Raw genomic sequence first — 15,026 nt, 5'->3', positions numbered from 1 at the left:
TGGGAAGGATGGAAACATTGATGCCTGTAATTTCCAAAGTGGAAAGCACATTCAGTCCTTCTCTGTGGGCAGTTGTGCTTCTCACTGTGTGATGATCCTAGCGTGTGTTTGGTATGGTTACATGAAAATGTCTAAAATACTTTCCAAGAGTTATGGTGAAAAAAGCAAATCAACTTTTTCTTCCTTCACTATTCATTAGTGGCCAGTTCCAAACCTAAAAAGTAAGGATATGCAAGGAAAGCAGGAAAAAAACCACTAAAAGTCAGACCCATCTTCATCATGTAGCGTGACCAAAGGTTGTTATTTTAAATAAATTATTCTTTGGGGTTTTTGATTACGTAACTTGTGCATTTCTATTACACTTATTTGGTTTATTTTGGGGTCAATTCTTTTAACATTTAAATCTGCTTGAAAAGGAAATATTTTCATTGTGATTGACAATAGGGCGTGAAATTTTGAAGGAGTGATTTCTGTTTCTTAAACTTAATTACTTGTTTCGTCATCTTGCCAGTTATACAAGCTCAATAGGTCAAAATTAGTTTTTCTTTTCTCTGATCCTTTCTGACAATGATTTAACCTGATTCATAGTTGTATTTTTTAGGATCTAGTTAAATAAAGATTGTTTATCTGGATCCACCTATATTCTGTGATCCTTTAAATCACAATTGGACAGACATTTCAGAACCGCAGGAAACAGAAATTAGTTAATTAGTCTTCACCCTCCATTTTGTTCCCTGTCAGATTTAAAGCAAAGCCAAATTGAGATGTGTATAGTACTGTCCTCCTCCTGTGATGGGTATGGTGTCTAGATGGACTGAGCCATCTTGGATCCTGGAGCTGGCACTACTTGCTTGATGATGGGAATGAGTACAGAGAGGTTTTGTCCTGATTAAGTCATAAACAAGCTCCTGGGGGAAAGAGCTGTGTCTATTCAAATAAGAGACCTTTTTTCCTGACCTTTACATAACCTTCAAGGAATGAACATTAGAAGCCGATGAGGAACTCTGGTCATAACCTCTCCTAAAATAATTCCATTGGGTGTCCTCTGCTAACACCTCATCCAGTGATTTCCAAATTCTGGGCCATGACCACTTTGTGGGTCTTGAAATAATTTACTGGGTCATGAATAGAATAGAATAGAACAGAACAGAATAGAATAGAATAGAATAAAAAATACAATAGAAAATATGAGAGTAAAGGTCATTTAATGAAATAATACACGTGTGTGCGTGTCTGTGTGTATGTGTTAGATTTTGATATGAAAATTATCTTTTTGGTCATGATCAAACAGTTTGAAAGACACTGCAGGTCAGACTTTGTGCAGGCGAGATTTTATTAGACCTTAAAGGAAAGGACAGGTCTCTCTATAAAGAAATCAGGGATTAGGTTCTAAAACCATAAAATATGGCATAAATTTTATGTAATAAAAAAAAAAAAAAAATCTGGGCTTCCCTGGTGGCGCAGTGGTTGAGAATCTGCCTGCTAATGCAGGGGACACGGGTTCGAGCCCTGGTCTGGGAAGATCCCACATGCCACGGAGCAGCTGGGCCCGTGAGCCACAATTGCTGAGCCTGCGCGTCTGGAGCCTGTGCCCCGTGACGGGAGGGGCCGCGATAGAGAAAGGCCCGCGCACCGCGATGAAGAGCGGTCCCCGCACCGCGATGAAGAGTGGCCCCCGCTTGCCGCAACTGGAGAAAGCCCTCGCACGAACCGAAGACCCAACACAGCCAAAAATAAATAAATAAATAAATAAATAAATAAGAAAATCCTTTAAAAAAAAAAAAAAAAAAGAAAACAAGGGAATTTAAAAAAAAAAAAAAAAATCTTTCGCAATCTCTAAGGAAGGTGCCAAGTTGTAGATTGAAAACCAGTGGCTGAATAATTCCATCACAACCACTTTTTCCTTCAACTTTGCATCAGATTTCTCTTCTTCAGGTGGGTTGTAGGTGAAGTAGTGGGTGGTTCATTTAAGGTGGTATATGTCCAGAATTGCCTGTTTTTGTGTTCTAGAAGCACATTCACAAGGATGAGCTGCTCACACTAAGAGGGACATGGCATGTAGGCATTGAACTTGACAGAGGAAAGTAACAGATACAGATGTTTCTCTGAAGCTCACTTAGTTAATGGCAAATTGCTTACCCTGTTTAAATTATTTTTTTAGGTGGATGATGGGATGGCATCGTACAGTTTCTAACGTAAGCCCCTTATTTCTCGTACTAGACAATAACCTTAGAAGATAGATGCTGTACTTTAATTCATGGCACCTGTTGACCACATTGTGCTTTGAACGTGGCAGGCATTTTCTGAATGAATAAAAATTCATGAAAAAATTACCCCAAATAAATAAGACTTAATGTTCTTAGTTAAATGGTAGCTATAATACGAGGAGTGATTTCTCTACATCTATATTTGCAATATGTATTGCAGCATTTTTCCCTTTCTGAGCACTCTCTTTCTTGACTTTATGAGCATATTAGTGATCTAGTGATACACTGAAAAATCATTGTTGTATTCCTTCTGCACTGGGTTTATCAGCCCGAGATATCTAAGAACTCTTTAAACCTTTCATTTGAAGACACGGCACTGTTCTAATTTTCTGAACCCTTTCCTGGCTCTGAGGTAGTTATTTCACATGTAGCTCACTTACTCCCAAATCAGTGATGGCCCTTTGTCCCCTGAGGAACTTTAATAGAGGAACCTGCCTCCCAGCTTGCTTCTACTTCCTCCACTCCCCCAACCCCCAGATTATGATTGAAGAGCCATCAACTAAAGACTATGCTTTGTTGTTGCCCTGAACCACAGCCTTGCTGCTGTTCTTCAGAGCTTTCTTCACCCCGGTTCCTGTGGGCACAGGGCCTTGCCTTCCAGATCTCTAGCCTCTGACTCTTGCCTTCGCCTTAAAGCTTCAGACTGACTCTTACCTCCAGAATATTGCCTTTGTTCGTTGCTCTTTACCAGCCCAGCCCAACCCAGGGGTTGAGCTCCCTTTACTTGACCCGCCTGATCAAGTGCACACCAGTAGCCTTCTTAAAACCGCAAAGGGAAAGGTTCTTTATTTTTTAGTTAATTTTGTTTTCCTTTTTTTTCCTTTGTAGTAGACAGCTTATGAAAACAAATCCCTAAAGTCATACATGAATGCAAGGGTAGTCAGTGATGCAGCTTAGGTTAGAACCCCCAGCACCAGCCACCTTCCCTTCTGCCTACCACGTTTCCAGGCCCCTTCCTAGTGAATCGCCTCTGGGCTTTCCCAAGTATACTAAAAACTGTGCACGTTGTTGTACAAATTATTTGTTCATTATTACCACATCTACTGCTATATTCAGAGGCAGGTGATTGTAGTCACTGGAGGATATTTTGTAGACTGAGTAAAATTCAGTTTTTATCCTCAGCGTAATGCCGTTGACATACTTTAAGTCACTGTAACGGGTTGGAATAGAGAAGATTAGAAATGGGAAGATGCGAGCTGGAGGTGGTTGGGTGGCAGAGCTGGGAAGGTGGGGGGCAGAAGGTGGGAAGGGTGACCATTGGAATGGAGAAGAGAGTGTGAGAAGAGACTCCAGAGTGTTAGGTTGGATGGGCGTTTTCAAATGCTGTTAAGTATAGAGCACCTCCTTCATCACCCTAGTAAATTGTCAGGAACTTCCACGTTCCACACTGATGTTTCTGTGTAAGCGGATGTTCTTTTTGGGTGGAGCTTGGAGAAAAACACAAGGTCTCAGCTACCCATCTGGGAGAAAAGTATAGTTAAATGTAAATGGTTTTATGACACAGATGTCATTCAGGAACTTACTTCTTTGCCTTGACATTGTGACTTGGAGAGCATTTCAGGTAGGTTCATATAAAGCTACTCATATTTTATGACCATTACTATTTTGATACTTCAGTGAACATCCTTTTACATAAAACTTTGTAACTTTGCCAAGAGTATTTACGCAAATAGCTCTTAGGTATGGAATTTATGGGTCAGATATTAAGTTTACTTTAAATTTTTATTGCTCCTGCCCAACTGCCTTCTGAAAAAGCTCTTATTTTCACTTAGTAGTGATGAAAGTACTCCTTTACCTGTGCCATCACAAACATCTATGTTATCAACCTTTTTTTTTTTCAGTCTGAGAAGTGAAAAGTGATGTTTCATTGCATTTTAGCAATGGTGGGTGAAATTCTATTCTTTTTATGTTTTTTTTTTTTCCATTTTTCTTCTGAGAAATGCTTGTAGGTACTCTTTGTCCTTTTTCTACTGGCCTATTTAGCTGTTTTCTTATTGATTTCTAGGAGCTCTATAGATATTATGAATATCAATACTTTGCTGTTTTTGCTTCTAATATTTGTCCCCATCTATCAACTTGCATCTTTTGAATAAAGAAGTTTTACATTTTTATGTTTTCAAGTATGACATGGATTATGAGTTTTATGGCTTCTGAGTATTTATAGCTTCTGAGCTTTAAGTCTTATTTAGAAAACTTTCTTATTCCAAGATTATGCAAATACTCGTCAATGCTTTTAAAAGTTATATCTGTTTCTTTTTTAATTGGTATTTTAATCCATCAATAATTTATTTTTAGGTATGGATTGAAATATTGATTCATACCACTGCTATCACATTGTTGAACGCCTCTCATATAAATCTATTTTTGGACTCCATTCTGTTCCATTTAATCTGTATTCCCTTGCAATATCAGACTGTTTTAATAGTTGCGATTTATAATGTCTTTTAATATCTGTTGGACAAGGGCTCCTTTGTAGTTTTCCTTTTTCAAAATTCGTTTACATGGTGTTTTGGGAAGATTAATGTTAATAGGCAGATGTCTTATCACTGCTTCCTTTTTATCTTCCTGGAAATCAGTGTCATATATTAAAAAGCAGCTCTTCACAAAAATTCTTCAAATATACCCTTGCTCTTCTGAATGGTTTGGTTCAGAAATGTTCAGGATAGAAAAAGCAGGAAATAAAAACAGTTCATTTTCCTCTATTATCATTAAATTAATTCTCCATTATCAGTATATTTCTTATTTTTTTCATGTATTAAAACATGTTATTTAGTATAACATGGAGATCCTTCCCTTGTCCCTTTCATTTCTATTCTACCTGAAATTCTACCAAGTTTGGTTGACTTGTTTCTCAGCCCAAAGGATCTATTAGAAGAAGACTAAGTGAAAGAGGATTGGGGAAAAAAAAAAAAAAAAACTCAGGTTAGCCATAGCCAGAAGACTTGGTGATGGTTTGTTACACCCAGAGAAGACAAAAAACTTTAAAAATAAACTGTGACTCATAGAGCATAGCAAATGGGGGAGATTTAGCATGAGGGCAGGAAGTGTACTTATGTGAACCCTCAGTAGACAGGGTAATGAATTTTAAATGATGTTGACAGTCTTAGGGAATAGGTAGTATAAATTTGGAAGCTAAGTTAAAATAAATGGAAAATTATTACGTTTTTTAAAAAGAGACACTCTTCTCTCTTCTATAACAATTTGTATCAAACTAGAAAATGCCACAAACCTGAACCAATGAAAACTAGAACTGTACAAATGAGAATTGTATGTTATAATTAAAATATGCTGACGTGCAGTATTTTCAGTAAAAAATAAGCTTTGAACCCAATATCACATATTGGGTGTTTTATATTTAAAATTAGAAACTAGAATCAGTTTAGAATCAAACTCTGATCTTTTGACTTTGTTTGCATCTGTATTATGTTGAAAATAGATTTGTTTAGTTTTTATAAGGGTTTCAATTGAGAATATGTCCTCTGGCCATGTTGACACTTAGATAATTGGGTGGTGGTTTAAATACACACACACGTACACACACAGACATTTTACTTTCTATCTATTCCAAATATTTGGAATCCTATTCTCATCCTATTTCCTATTATCTGTTAATTTCTAGGGATTTATACTATAAGAAAACTATTTCCTGTTAAAGGACTGGTATTAATTTTTAGAGTAATTTTTGGATAGGACTGGAATTGATCCATTGTTGTTTGCTTGTCTGTTTGTAGTTTAGGAATCTGCACTCGTTTCTCTTTGGATGGCACATAAAGTTCAATGCAAGATTACCAATTTATTTAGCCATCTTGCCTAGCAAACAAGTTATCCACTGAAGGAGCTAGTATAGCTGCTATGATGTGTTACATATGACTTATAAAAATTAGGAGGCCTACTTTTATGCAGAAAATTCTGCTTCACATTATTGTGATGTATCTGAAAACTTTACCTTCAGTAGTGAAGCCAGAAGGGTCTGTTATCTGGACAGTTTGTGAAGGGACATGGTTACTGTCTCCAGATATTCAGAGAGCTGCATTTGGAAGTGAGAATAAACTTGTTCTGTGTGGTTGTAGACTAGCTGTAGTAAGTAGTGGCCATGCAGAGGCAGAACTTCTAAATGCATGGTCAGATCAGCTAGCCTGAAGAGTCATGTGTTGAAAGCACTGTTTGCTACAGGCATCCCTGGTTACAAGTATGAGACACCGTCTCTCAGCAGTATAGTAGAGGGGAAAGCCCCCTGAGCTGCCTTCCAAGGAAGACTTCATCTGAAAGCCTATGATTATTTCTTCTCTTAGCAAATCCCCTTTGCCTATTACAGTTGGCCCTTTGTGTCTGCGGGTTCCACATCCACACACTCAACCAACCGCGAATAAAAGTATTTGGAAGAAAAATTCCAGAAAGTTCCAAACAGCAGAACTTGAATTTGCTGTGCACTGGCGACCATTTACATTGTATTAGGTATTATAAGTAATCTAGAGATGATTTAAAATATACGAGAGGATGTGCATAGGTTATATGCAAATACTATGCCATTTTTTTGTTTTTGGAGTATAATTGCTTTACAATGGTGTATTAGTTTCTGTTGTATAATGAAGTAAATCAGCTGTATGTACACACATATCCCCTCCCTCCTGGACCTCCCTCCCACTCCACCCCATCCCCCCATCTAGGTCGTTACAGAGCACCGAACTGAGCCTCGTGTGCTTTATAGTATGTTCCCACTAGCTGAGCATCCTTGGATTTTGGTGTTCTCTGAGGTCCTGAAACCAGTCTCCTACAGATATGGAGGAGGAGTGTCCTTAGGGCTGTGGGGACTTCAATAGTTGGCCCCTTGAGGTTATGGTTTTGTACTAATGAGTTGTGGCTTTCAAGCAATGGAAAGGTTGGGCTGGCTACTCAAGGCTATATACTCCATCTTAACTTCTCTGTGTAGAATGAGCTACCTTTTTCTGTACTGAGCTTAAAGAAACTGATTTCTTTGGTATTTCTCCAGTTTCTGTTCATTTTTGTGAGGAGGAGTCCTTTTCAGGAAGCCAGTTGTAAGTCTGACAGTAAAAATTTAAGCCACAGACCTTGTAAACAGCCAGATGACACACATTTTATAAAGCCTTAGGTTTATTATGTGACCCTGTGGGACAGTAATATACTTTTATACAGACTTCAATAATGAGATTTTTTTTAAAGAATAGTTCTAGCACATGTATCTCTGGAATATTTTTTCCAATTTTATTTTATCTCTACTTATTTCCCCTTATTTCTTTGTCATAGTTTTCTTGTTTTGCACATGACTGAAAGAAGAAATGTCATTCCAAGCAATATTGCTAACTGTGGAGCTGTATATATTACTGATAGTCAAAGTTATTTTTAATTGTGAATCGGCCTGATGAAAATGCAAATCTGTTCTCATGAAATTAGCATTTGGTTTGGTTGGCTAGAAGTGTGATAATTTGTTAACTATTGTATAAAAATTATGTTGTAAACTTTCTGAAGCATTCTTGAGACATTTTACTAGGTGTTACAGGTAGTGCAACACATTTTCTTATGTATTTTTTACATCTGCAACAATAATCAGACATGGTGCATAAAATGATATATTTCATAGTGCTAGTTCGTGGACTAGTTCATTTGTTACATCAGCAGATATTGGTGTCTCAGTGCTTGGCATTTAAAAGGAAGGTGTTCTGGAGCTCAAGGATAATGTGATGAATAAGTCAGTGGAAAGTTTGGAACCCTGTAGAGATGAAATATTGAAGGATAAGACACCTTTTAAGAGGGTTAATTTTATTTGGTATTTGTAAAATATATCTTGGAGACAGAAGTCCTCTATCCACAACTTGCAGGTATTTCACTCCCACCTTACTTAAATGAGATTGAATGCTGAGACTTTCACAAGTCATGCCATCACAACTCCGTGGTGTTGGGTGTTGGAATCTTTTTGACAAAGTATTTATTCACCTGGCTATGTACTAACAGCTTACTGCTTGAAACGTGCTACTGACTTCAGGTCAGTATCTAGAAGTTGTGGCTTTGGTTTGGTTAACATAGGTCTAAGGCATTATGCTGTCCCAAGTTCTTTAATCGTTAAGCAACTAAATCATATCCACAGGTTGTTTTGTCCTAGATTTGGAAAAAGAGAAAGAATGGGTTAGGGTGGAATATATTTTTGGAAGATTAAAGCAACCCTGTGTTCCAATTTGGATGCTCTAAAAATGAAAGAGTTTCTTTCTTTTTATAACGATATTATCTACTAATTGTAGAAAATTAAAACATCAAAGAAAGTTCTAGAGAACAAAGCAAAAACTCTGTCAAATACCACTGTCCACTTGACTGCGAAAACCCTCCTCAGTGTTTTGTAGAACATCGTCCTAGACCCTGTTCTATGTGAGTATGAACATGCCATAAATGGTATTCTACTACATAGTGCTTTGCATTCGGCTTTTGACTCTCAAAATATGTTATGGAGACTCTTCCATATCAAAGAAAAAATATATTTAATAGTCACTAGAATTTAGTTAACTAGGTTTATAACTGTCAATGGGAATTTAAAAAAAATTCTTTATTTTTTTTTTAAAGTTATACAATATTTATTTATTTATCTGTTTATTTATTTATTTATTTGTTTGTTTGTTTGTTTATTTTTGGCTGTGTTGGGTCTTCGTTTCTGTGCGAGGGCTTTCTCTAGTTGCGGCAAGCGGGGGCCACTGTTCATCACGGTGCGCGGGCCTCTCACTCTCGCGGCCTCTCTTGTTGCGGAGCACAGGCTCCAGACGCGCAGGCTCAGTAATTGTGGCTCACGGGCCCAGTTGCTCCGCGGCATATGGGATCTTCCCAGACCAGGGCTCGAACCCGTGTCCCCTGCATTGGCAGGCAGATTCTCATCTTTACTTTTTAAAAACTATTGTGCAAGGGAATTCCCTGGCAGTCCAGGGGTTAGGACTCCATGCTCTCACTGCCAAGGGCATGGTTCAGTCCCTGGTCGGGGAACTAAGATCCCACATGCCGTGTGGCGCTGCCAAAAAAAAAAAAGTGCAAAAGTCGGTCTGATATATTTCTATAAAGGGAATTGGTTAGTCAAGAGGTCTATGTACGGTTATCATTTTGGTAAATAGAGCCACACTGCTTCTCAGAAAATTTACATTCCCAATTACCAGATGTGAGATTGCATATTCTTACCCTTCAGACAACACAGAATGATATCTATTTTCTTCACTTCTGCCAGTCTGATAGACCATAGATAGTATTTTGTTTTAAATTTTTCATTCTTTAATTGCATTCATGGCTTGAAGTATTAATACTGTACGTAATCTGACATCCCCAAGTTTTATAGCCAGTAATCCAGACTTGAAATATTCAACTGCCTGTTGACATCTCTTAATAGTCATCTGAACTTGTCCAAAATTGAATCCCTTATCTTTTACCCAGACTTGTTTCTTGCTTGCTCTTTCACATATTCGTTAATGGCTGATCCATCCTACCATTGCTCAGGTCGCAGTTTTGGAGGCATGCTTGCTTCCTTCTTTCTGTGTCTTATGCTTCATATCCAGGTCTCTCTGCAAAACCTGTTCACTTTCATAATAGACCCAGAAGCCTCTGACTTTTCTTCACATTAGTGGCTACCACCCTGGTATAGGTCTTAATCACCTCTTGCTTGGTTTATTGCTATTACTTCTCTAGTTTCTCTGCTTTCCCTTGTCTCCCTACATCCTGTTCTCAACACAGCCACCTTAGCATCCTGTTAAATGCCAAGTGAATCATGCCTGTTATCTGCTTAAAACCCATTAGGGAGATTTTATATTTCTCTCAGTAAAAGACAAAACTCCTGCAATGGCCAACCAAGCCTTACATGATTTGCTTCTCCCGTTTCTCCACCTTCTCCCATTTCTGTGCCGCTTCCACTTAGTTCACATCACACTGGCCTCCGTGGAGTTTCCTGCCTAGATCACCCAGAGGGAAACCTGCCCCTGTTCCCCCAGTGCAATCAGATCTTCTCTCGAATGTCACCTTCTCAGCCAGAATTTCCTTGACCACCTGTTTAAAATTGCTACCCCATTCTCTGAAACATTTGCTGTCCTCTTTCCCTGCTTTATTTTTCTCTGTAGCATGTATCTGATATTTTATCATTTGTTGATTGTTCCTCTCTCTCTGCTAGTGTAAGAGCTCCACGATAGCAGAAACATTTGCCTTTTTGTGCCCGGAACTATATCCCCAGAATATAAAATAGGACTGGCATGTAGCGGCCTGAAGTGCATATCATAGACTGGGCACAAAATAAATAATCAATGATATTTTAAGAGTGCTATTTGGAGGAGAGTCCTTTTGCCCCTTTGGGGGAATTTTTATATTATTAATTTGCTATAACTCTTTATATTAGTAATTTTAAAATTTTGGTTTATGTTGCAAATATTTTCTGTGTCACCGAATATTTTTGCCTTGCAGTTTTAAATTTAATTCTCTCATCTGAGTACCCGGTTTTCTGCCATGCTTAGAAAGCCTTTTCCTACTCAAAAATTATTTAAATATTTACTCATATTTTCTTGTATATTTAGTGTCTTATTCTTCACATTAAAAAAAATATAGCTGAATTGAAATGGGATTTATCTCTTGTAATGGGTGGGGAATAGACACAACTTAATTTTTCCTGAATATCTATACAGTTGCCTCACAACCATTTACTAAACAGTCCACTGTTCTTACACCAATTTGAAATGCCATATTTTCCTATACTAAATGTTCATATATCTTTGGTAATGAAAGAAACCTACTCTTTGTTCTATGTTATTGATATGTTTATTCCCACCTATCATTTTCATATCGCTAACTAAATAGCACATTTGAATATCTGTAGTTTATCCTGAGTTTTAAATATTGTTCCTCCCGTCCTTTTTCTATATTTTTTGCAGTCAAAAACAGTCATGATAATTCCTTTCTCACTAACATTATGTTAATAGGTAATATTTATATCTTTAATATTATAGTGTCCATTAGACTAAGAAAATGTATAACTCTGTATGCTGTGAATAAAGTGACTTTTCTTTAAATAATTCCCTTTATTTTTATACCACAGTTATCATAACATAACCCATCAATTATATGATTTGCTTTATTTTAATAAGAGAACATAGTTCAGTTTTTTACATATTAGCATTTATGAGCATTGTTATCTCGCCATCCGTGGTAGAATAGAATTTTATTTACTGATTTGTGCCAAATGGGTTAATCCTGATGTGTAATGGAAAACAGGTGAAGTGAGTAAGCTGTTTTTACTGTTTTTTGTTTTTGTTTTTGATTTTTAGATCTAGCAGGTGGATTTCTGTTGTTTCTTGTTTACACATATATTTTTGTCTGTCATGTGATTAATAGTGCTTCCTACATCTACGCTGCTTGACATTTGGCACGTTACTGAAACTTTTTGAGCCTTAGTTTTCTCATCTATAAAATGGAGACACTAATGGTATTTTATTTTTCAAATTGCTGTTAGAATTAAGTGAAATAATTCATGTGAAGTGTTTAGCATAGCATTTGATCCAAAATAAATATTTAATTAATGATACCTGGTGTTAATTATAACATGAGTAAATGTTCTAGTTTAATTTAAGGGAAAAGCAGCACCTAGGACTGAAAATTATTTGAAGTTAGTCAGTGAAGTTGAGGGAAAAGGGTGGAAACAGCCTCCCTTATGCAGTTTCCTTTGTCTGTGTTGAAAATGTTGTACCAGCATAAAGTCTGTCCATTGATAAAGCAGGTTTAGTCTTTAGAGAAATTACGTATCATTTCACTCTGCAAAGTAGATTCTGAGAAATCTCAATGTGTATTGAGATTAGCATTTGCGATTATAGGAGCAATTCCCTTTACTGTTTATCAAGTTTATAATTAATTAATGTGAGAAGTTAAAAATACAGTCTTTTTTCTCCCATGAACACAGCCTATTTGTGTTTCCAGTTTTATGGGGGAAGAATGTCACCAGAAGAACAGGATATTGTCCACCTTCCTCTCTTTCCTGGTCCCCATCATGAATCCAGGCTCCAATTATTGTAATGACTAGTTGATTCTAGAGAGTCCTGACTCACTGTTTCTTTCCTCTGCAGACCCACTCTGAAGAGAGGCCTTTCCAATGTGAGGAATGTAAAGCTTTGTTCCGGACCCCATTTTCTTTGCAGAGACACCTGCTCATACATAACAGTAAGTCGCAATCCAGGCAGTTGAGGGCCAAAGGGATTATATCATATTTTGTTCTTAAAACCTTTGAGAATGTAGGCATCACAGAAGCGGACCTGTAAGTAGTTATGCAATCTGCTTTTAGACTTAAAAAGGACTGATAACTGCCTTTCACCTTTTCGTCCTTTATCCTTGATTTATTTTCCCACAGTAAGATCAATCATTTTATGAGACATTTTATTTTATATCATTTTTTCGCACTATTTAAAGCTATGTATAAAAACATGTTCAGTAAAGTGTCTTTGAAATTTGTTCTGAAACACGTGTTTGTTCCCTTTTAAATGTAATGATTAAGGAAACATGCCTGACTCTTTAAAACATGCAGATATCTGGCATGATTTTATTAGCTCACAGGCTTTTAAAATTGGAAAGGGTCGGAGTAAACACTAATTTAACCTCTTCATTGGAGGGGAATTGAGAAAATTGAGACTCAGAGAAGCACAGTGACATACTCAGGGTTGCACAGCACTGGGGTAGCATCCAAGCCTGTTAGTCCGGTGTTTTTCCTGCCTACTCCACTGCCTCTGATTTGTTACTTCTTTTGGCAAGGGAATTTTTGGTGGGGGTAGGGGGGAATTAAGTTATTCACATACATACCGTGAAGTCTGTCTAGCAGTTACACTGAGAGCTGATTTTAGAATACCACAGTTTTTAGCCATGTCACTTTATTCAGAGAAGAAATTGTTATTGCTAAACAGAGTTTTAAAGTGGGTTCTGTGTTCAGATGTTGAAGTAACCAGAGATTTACTACTTTATTGTATCTAAAGTTAAATAAAAATGGTATAGCATTTCTATTGTATTAAAAGTAATACATTTCTTCTAATTTGAGTTGTTTAATCAGTAGAACATCCTCTAACATGTAGTTTCTAATGCTTAATTTCTGAGGAAAGCAAAACAATCTTGACATTTGATTGTACAGATAAGATAGTATCTTGGAAGAAATTTTCTCTGGTCAAGTCAAAGTACCTCAAATGCAAAATAATAAAGATACTAAAGTTTTTATATTTATTGAGTGGTAATGATTGTGATGAAGTGCGTCTTTTCCTATAGGAAAGACAGTGCTGAGATCTCATGTCATTCTGTATTCACCTTACAGCTCTGGAGAAGTTGTTAGCACCACTTTCCATTTTCCTTATAAAGAAAAGCTATGCATTTAAGGAATAAAATATGTCATGTAACAGCAGGAATTTCCATCCCATTTCACTGTCATTTGATTAGGAAAATGGCCAAAATAGAGAGGACAAAAGACTAGATCTTGTCTTATACAATAGGAAAGTTAAAACCCATTTAACTTCAAAACATGAGGATTGTTTTAGAAACTTACATCATCACTGTGGCTCCAAATATGAAAAATAAGTTGTCATAATTATTTTGGAAATTATTGTTATTTCCTAATACACTGAAAACCAAAAGGCAGGTTACTAGCTAGCTTCTTGGTTTTAAGATAGGGACAAATCCTGATAAATTTAAGGTAAAGAAATCTGATTAAAATCTCGTATCAGAATTTTAAAGTTCTGATAAACTTAAAACAAAAAAATCTGGAATTAAAATATGAAAGAAGAAAGGTATGGACTTCCTTGGTATAGCTTGAATAAGAATTTTGTACATGGACCAATACTTTGATTCACTTAATAATTTAATGGAAATAGTTTGATAGGAGCAATCGTGGAGTATTTTTTTCCAGTGCCTGAACAGATTTGGTATTATTAACATTTACAATTTTATGTCACTTGTCCTTTTACTCTCACTGGTTATACATTTTATACAAATATCAATAAAATTTTAAATAAATCTAGAAAGATATATGAAGACAAACTAGGTGACAACAATAACACCCTGCAACAAAAAAGCACAAAGGCAACATACAAACACAGCTCTCAGAGTCTATACAGTTCATGCATGGTTTGGTGTGACTTGGTTTCAAGTATTGAATTTCAGCAACTCAACAGCTTCCTTAGAGACTTTAAGAGAATTTGAAGAGCCATACTTCTGTTTGAAAAGACGAAGGGAGGGTAATTTGCCTTTTCCTTTTTGTTTTCCTTCTTCTTGTCATTCCTTCCTTAAATTTGGTGTGACGAAATAATAGTATCTTCACATTTCTAAATTTATGTTAGTTAAATGGAGGGAAGGTAGAAGAGCTTGGTTGAAATTGAGGTAATCTCTTATTTAGATGTAGAAAGTTACCTGCATATTTTGTCTCATAGTGAATATAATTTTTGAATCTGTGCTATTACAATTGTTCTCTAAAAAGGGAAAATATATGCAAATACTAGTCTGTCTTTATACAGGTTACATATGTTTTATATCTTTCTGGGAGATTCACTCTCTTCTAATTGTGTACATTGATCACTTAAAATGGACTTAAAATGGACTTTAGTCGTAGCATGGTATGAAAGTTTAAAAAGTCCCATAAACTCCCTAAACATAGCTTCTGGAGTTGCTTTCCTGCAAGCCTAGGCTATTTGATGGGAAGGTGAAAACCCTCCCAGGTACCCTGTCCGGGATGCATTCGGAAGTCGCTGTGTCCCACCACGTGTCCCCTGCTCG

The 15,026-nt window shown here is 36.7% G+C and overlaps 1 protein-coding gene across 1 annotated transcript in view; it reads left to right on the top strand.

Annotated features, from left to right (window-relative positions):
- PRDM5 (PR/SET domain 5) overlaps nucleotides 1-15,026 on the top strand; it is a 201,525-nt gene that overhangs the window by 109,310 nt on the left and 77,189 nt on the right. Inside the window, exon 11 of the mRNA XM_057547362.1 lies at nucleotides 12,350-12,443. Within this exon, the coding sequence (XP_057403345.1) occupies nucleotides 12,350-12,443 (94 nt within the window). The remainder of the gene's footprint in view (nucleotides 1-12,349; nucleotides 12,444-15,026) is intronic.

This window comes from Balaenoptera acutorostrata, chromosome 5, assembly GCF_949987535.1.
Source record: "Balaenoptera acutorostrata chromosome 5, mBalAcu1.1, whole genome shotgun sequence".
Lineage (NCBI taxonomy): Eukaryota > Metazoa > Chordata > Mammalia > Artiodactyla > Balaenopteridae > Balaenoptera > Balaenoptera acutorostrata.
Note: the sequence above shows the minus strand (reverse complement) of the source record. Positions and strands in the feature narration are given on the sequence as shown.